This window comes from Centruroides vittatus, unplaced genomic scaffold (assembly GCF_030686945.1).
Source record: "Centruroides vittatus isolate TY-2023 unplaced genomic scaffold, ASM3068694v2 contig_651, whole genome shotgun sequence".
NCBI classification, from domain to species: Eukaryota; Metazoa; Arthropoda; class Arachnida; order Scorpiones; family Buthidae; genus Centruroides; species Centruroides vittatus.
Window position 1 is genome coordinate 2,940,029 of NW_027122405.1, and position 6,549 is coordinate 2,946,577.

At 30.6% G+C, this 6,549-nt stretch overlaps 1 protein-coding gene across 1 annotated transcript in view; it reads left to right on the forward strand.

Moving 5' to 3' along the window:
* LOC136979901 (protein starmaker-like) overlaps positions 1-3,729 on the forward strand; it is a 58,867-nt gene extending 55,138 nt beyond the window's left edge. Inside the window, exon 7 of the mRNA XM_067275931.1 lies at positions 1,170-3,729. Coding sequence (XP_067132032.1) covers positions 1,170-1,334 — 165 coding nt within the window. The 3' untranslated portion in view covers positions 1,335-3,729. The remainder of the gene's footprint in view (positions 1-1,169) is intronic.
* The last annotated feature ends 2,820 nt before the right edge of the window (positions 3,730-6,549 follow it).

Consider the following 6,549-nt stretch of genomic DNA (forward strand, 5'->3'; position numbering starts at 1 on the left):
GTATAATTTTCATGTTTTTATATTCTTCAATATATTTATTTTGTTTGTACAAAACGCAGAAATAATTTTTAATGATATGATAGCCTCGATTATTATTATAAAAATTTTCGTTAGGCTTAAAATCGACGAAAATTCAACACGAAGCGACACGCAATGGAGAAAAATTCAACACGAAGTGACACGCAACGGAGAAAAATTTGAACATCGGACAGGTTAATATATTTTTTCGTACATAATCCGTAATCGGAACAAATCCCTAATCTAAACAACCCCAGTCCCCAATTGATTCCGATTTTCGGTTCACTACTGTATATATACAATAGAATATAATAATTTATTGTATAAGAAATAATGATTTTAAAAACTTTATAAATGTTTTTATATTATTTAATCTATTTTTCTATAAGACTTAATTTTAAGAGAAAAATTAATATTACAATAATTAAGCAAAGCATAATATAATAATCATTTGAATATGAGTCAGATTTATTCTACTTACTTAGTTAAACAATACGTTCTACAGATTATATGTTAAACAATATAATAGTGAATGTAAATACAATTGTTTAATCAATTTAGTAATAAGTTAATAGAACATGTAGGACAGGTGTGTCAAACTCATTTAAACAACAGGCCATTAATGTGATGGGTAAGATTCACACAGGCCACATTACATTTACAAATTTTCTTAAAATTACAATTTGAAGTGAGAATTTAGGAATATAGATAGGGCAATTAAACACATATATATTGTTCAGTTGAATTCACTGAACTACATAATTTGTTATAGTATTGCTTTTATTTAAACATTTATTTTATTTAATGTACATATTTATAAAACTAAAATTAATTGTTTACACTGGAAACTTTCCAGCACTATCTTCCTTCTCCTAGTTTTCCAATGTTCTCATTCTTTGAATCCAGATAAACAGTCTTCATTATGGCAGATAGATGTTCATCAGTTAATCTTGATCTGTAAACCGTTTTATTTAATTTCAGAGCATCGTGGCTGTGGGCCACAAAAAACACATCAGGGGCACCAGTTTGACACCCCTGATTTAGGACATTAGTTAAATTTTAAGAGTTTTTTTTTCCAATGTTTTAGTATTTTTGTTATATTAATTACATTATATTGTAAAATTCCTTATAATTTTTGTTTTTATTTTTAGGGTCATGAGTTACATTTGGATGGAGAAAATTCTATTACCTCTCCAGATTTGTTATGGTATAGTTCAGATAGTTTGGAAACCATTGGCATCTTGGATTTTGTTCCTGTTGATAAGAACAATATTGATCCAGTTGCATTAAAGGCAGATATTGCATATATTTGCTGAATGTTAAATATTGCATATTATAAAGATAGTGACATAGCTAACACATTATACCTATCTCTTTATTTTCTTCCAATGTAAAGCCGTCATTATCCTTTATATGCATCAAGTTATAAATCATATCACTCTGTCATGCATCTTATAGGTCAAAATCATATTAAATTGTTAATGGCAGCAACTGCCAATTAAAGATTGGATATAAAACATTTGAATGCTGACCTCATGTTCATCCCATAGTATAATAAAAAAAAAAACTAAAATAAAAAATTTCTAAATTAAGTGACAAATGGAGGATGGTGTCTGACACCCATCACACTAAATGGTTGTGTCGTTTGCATTTTGATTATATTATTTTAGAACAGAAATGTCTTTGCCATTTTAACTCTATCTGTTTAGCTTGTAGGGGAAATTGAAATCCATTGAAACCTTTTAACATTTCTGTGCATATGATAAATAAATATATATATATATTTACTAATTAACAAATCTTTTATTAGAATTTAAGGAGAAAAAATATATAAATTAATGGGTTTCATTCCATCTTCAGAATTTTAACCTACCTACATTTTTAAAAAATTGATGATATTACAGAATCAGTTTATTTCTTATAAACGTACTCATTCATATATATATTCATAAACATATATCTTCATTGCAACTGCAATCTTTTAAATTAGGAGGCAAAAAAAAAAAAATATGACTTCGATACCAATATTTGAAATTAAATTTGTTAATAAAAATGATAATTCTTGTACTATTATAAGTCTGTAGAGAGTTCTGAAACATAGTTGTGGTATAGTTAAATGTTACTCACATCTTTGTTAACTTTTTGCATTTGTTGTTAAATATGTTGTAGCTTTCTATTTGTTTTAATTATTATTATTTTTTTGTAATGGGGATAATTTGAAATAATCTGAGTGATATATTTTGTCATATCATCAAATGTGACTATAAGTCAGTTTGCCATTATAAGAGATGATCAAAGCATTTTAAAATTGATCACTTTGTTATTAATCAAAGTTTATGAAAGTACCTTACTCTGTTCTTCTTTTCTTCACGTACACATAAATCAGATTATTGGATGAATATTATCAATAATGATCAAAGTTTCTGAAGTGATATAAATATTGATGTAAGTTTAAATGAAAAAATTTATATATTATATATATATATTTGAATTATTTTGAGACAGTTCTTAGCAAAATTACTGACGCACAAATATCTTTGCATTTTCTAGAATGCTATGTAAAATTAATATCATTCCTACTGAATAGAGTTGATATAATAATATATTGAAAATGTACACAATCTATTAAACCAGACTAGTTGCTCTGTGAATTGCATTTTAAAATTCTGATTATTTTAAATACCCATTCTTTTCTATTAAAAGTGCAATTGAGATACCTACCTTTTAGAGGGGAAAAAATAGTTGTTTTATACTTATAATTTGCTATTTAAAAACTAAATTGTCTAAAATAAAAAAATTGTTCATAAAAATGAACAATTTACGAATTTTTCGAATTTATTTTTCGTATAGTTTCACAAAGTAAATATTTTTAATTATTAAAAGATACCTGAAAGGTTCTTCTTAAACAATTTAATTTCACATGTGACGCTTCTGTAATAAATATGTTATGTGCAATTTACTTTGCTTTGTTTAAAGTCTCTACATGGCACACTTTTCCTGCCTATTGTTATGCAAAAATTTAGCCAGGAATGTTACAAAACTAAATACATTGTCCATTATAAATGATTTTCAATAACATCAGTATAAGCATTCAAAATGTCAGTAAATTAGAATATCAAAAAAAATGAATAAAAATTGTGATTGTACATTTTTAGATATAAAAAGAATAATAATCTCAATGTTTGTTTTCAAGCAGAGATTCTATGTTTTATAAAAAAAATAAAAAAGAAATGAAACCATTTTAATTTCTCCTAATGTTTATAGTTGTCCCAGACAACAATGATAATTGTGTTGTGGCAGCAAAAATAAAATAAAAAAAAATTATTAGAAATAGTAATTACTATCCATGCTTCTCATAGGCCTTAATTAAATTAAAAGAAAAAGAGAGAGAGAAGTAAGTCACAGCAGCATGTTTTGCAATGTTGAAAGAACACATCTTTTTATGTATTTGCCATTGTACTGCTTATGCCAAGTCTTAATATAATTGTTATTCATAAATGTTATGTAAGATACTTTTAAAAACTATAACTTAGTTTTCAGTAATTATAATGGCCACTTTAATGGAAGTTTTCCTAAATTTAAAAAAGCAAAATATAAATTTTTGTAGTACATGTATTTTTTTTTATGTAAGTGCATTTTCTTATATTTGAAATGTATGGTAACCCAGTTAGTGTTTGTTGTATGATACAATAAAGATATTTCTGATAAGTAGTCTGCCTTGTAATGTATTTGGAAAGCTGTATTTGAATAAGAATTTGTTTTGCCAGTCTTTTCTTAGATTGGCAAAACAAATTGAAAAATTTAAAGCACAGTTCTCATTTATATCAAAGATGGATACCTATATTTTTAAAACTTTTCCCTGTGATCTTTTTAATCATACCTATTATGGATTAAGACCCATGGCTGTTGAGAGGTAGAGTTGGTTCTTTTGTCTCAGTGGGCCCCTTTAACTTTTTTGTTTTTTTAATAAATGAAATATGTAGAATGTTTGTTTATTAATAGAGATCAGTCTTAAATATTTTATTTTCTGTTAGTAAAAGTAACATTAATTTTATAGGAGTAAGAATCACTATTGCTCCCTAAGTTTTCTCTACACCTGGGGAAAAATCCCCAGCTCCCCTCAGCAGATCTCGTTAGACCAGACTGATAATGGATTAGCCAGGTGATGAGGAATGTGGCATGACACACTGAAAAATTCCTGTAGTTTTGATCGCTTGGATTCAATTCTAGGTCTCCAGAATGACAGGCTAACGCTTTAACTTCCTCGGCCATCCAACCAATCCATTCTTGTATTAGGCTAGATCAGGGATGGTGAACCTTTTTGAGTCTGCGTGCCATATTGTAAGCATACTTAGCTTTAAAGATGTTAATGCATGCCAAAGTCTTAGACTTCAAATAATGATATTTAAAGAAATTAAACGAATACACTTTAATTTGAATAAATGTAAAAAATCTGATTTAAAAAAGGATGATCAGGTGATAAACAGAAAAGATGATTGAAAAGGACAGAAAACATATGATAAATTACGTGCCACTTTGGGCATGCGTGCCATAAGTTCGCCACCCCTGGGCTAGATGATAGTGGAATTATTCAGAGTGCATAGTAGCTTGTAGATTATGCTTATGATACTCCGATTTATGCAAGTCTGTACACACTTCAGAGAAGCAAATGTTTTTCATTTACTTTCCTGAAGGTCAGTCAGTTCTTAGATGAGAATTATTGATGTTTAAAGCAGTCTGTGCTTTGAAGCTCTCTTGTTAACAACCCCTCAGCTTTGATGTTTCCTGAATATTATTTGAACATTGATGGTTTTCTAAGAATTTCAAAGTTGAGGGATTTGTATTATTATGATAAGCTTGTAATAGCATAGTGATAGTTTATAAATTATGCTATTATATTACTAGTCTGATTTTTGGAAAAAGTAACCTTCACTTATAAGTTTTTATACTCTATCCAGCCTGACAAAATACAGTCTGTCTCCTTGAAGTTAACTACCGTCCTTTTTCCGAATGCCGTTTAGTAAAATTGTTATAAAAAGTTTTAATTGGCATAAATTTGAGTTTTTGTATCATTCTGAATAAAATGAAGCCGTCAAACTGAATTAGCTCCATGGGAAATCCCCGTGAACTTTGACCTATAGACCCTTAAGTTTCGTCAGCACCTCACTGATAACGAGAAAGGCTTAAGTTTAAAATTTGAGCTTTTTGGACCCAGTGGTTTCTCTCTCTCTCTCTACGAGCGTCTGCAGTACCGGGTGAAGAAGAATGAGAAGAAAATACCGCTTTTTTTGCAGATTTTTGCACTTTTCGAATGCTTATATTGCAGCAACCGCTTTATACAAAATACTTGAAATTTTGCACACTACCTAAGAAAATAATTTTCCTTCGAACGAGACGAGATATTCGAAATTACCATAGGTGTTTGGGGGAAGAAAAATCGACTCCCGAAAATCGGAAACTAATTCCTGTATATGTTGTCAGTGACTTTTTTAGTAGCCGTCAGGGTCACTACCGTGACTCCTGATATAAGACACTAGATTATTGGATCAAATTTCATCCGTTGTTATTAAATACAGAATGTCCTCAATACATGTCATACTTAAGTTCCTAAAACGCGTCGTAAACGAAATGGTGTACATCGAATATCAATTTCTCGCCGAAATAATATATTATGTGACATTGCCGACCAACTAAACAATTTATGCGCAAGTGTCATAACAAGGTGACGGCCGGATGTTTGAGCGATTAAGACTTCAGTATACCGCTCTGACATCGAATTCGGGCTGTTGAAGAACCCACGACAGTCTGTACCTGATGTGTCAAGTCCCGTTCCATACAGTCCGTCAGCCCACATTGTGGATCTCAACAAACCAAAAATGAATAAGATTAAGACAGTTCTCGATAAACAAAACCAGCTGCCAGGTTGCAAGTGTGATGAAATATACGATAAACACGAAGATCTTTAATGAGTTAGCAATACTGAAATACGAGCGCAGATGATCTCTTACCACACTAAATTTAACAGAAAAATTCATCACCAAACTATTATTGATGCTAATGTGTGAAATTCCATTTAATCGGCGCAAGATGTGTGATTACCAGAGCCCCTTCGGCCGCCAATTTAAAGTCCTTTCATCTTTAAAATTGGTGTTTCCACTTCCCGGGACGAGGACCCAGGGGTTGGATTTGTGGGAAGCGAGTGTTCGGGTTGTTTCATTGTGTCGAATTACACAGAAAGAGGCGCTTGATGTGTTAGTGCGTGAGTGCGAGAATTCGAGTAAAGGTTAGACGGTGTATATCTTCGTGTACAGTGATGTTATGTCCGTGCGTGTGTGTGCATGTGTGTGATCGAAGAACATCTTCGGCATGCCTATAAACAGAAAACAGTAAATTACGATACGAGAATAAGATGTGTTAAAAAATGAAACGAAAGCGTTCTTACCATCGGAGATTTCCGAAAATATTCACTTGTACGATAAATGACCACTTGGTCCGTTCGTGGTAAAGTTGGGGAGGGAGATTCTTCTCCCT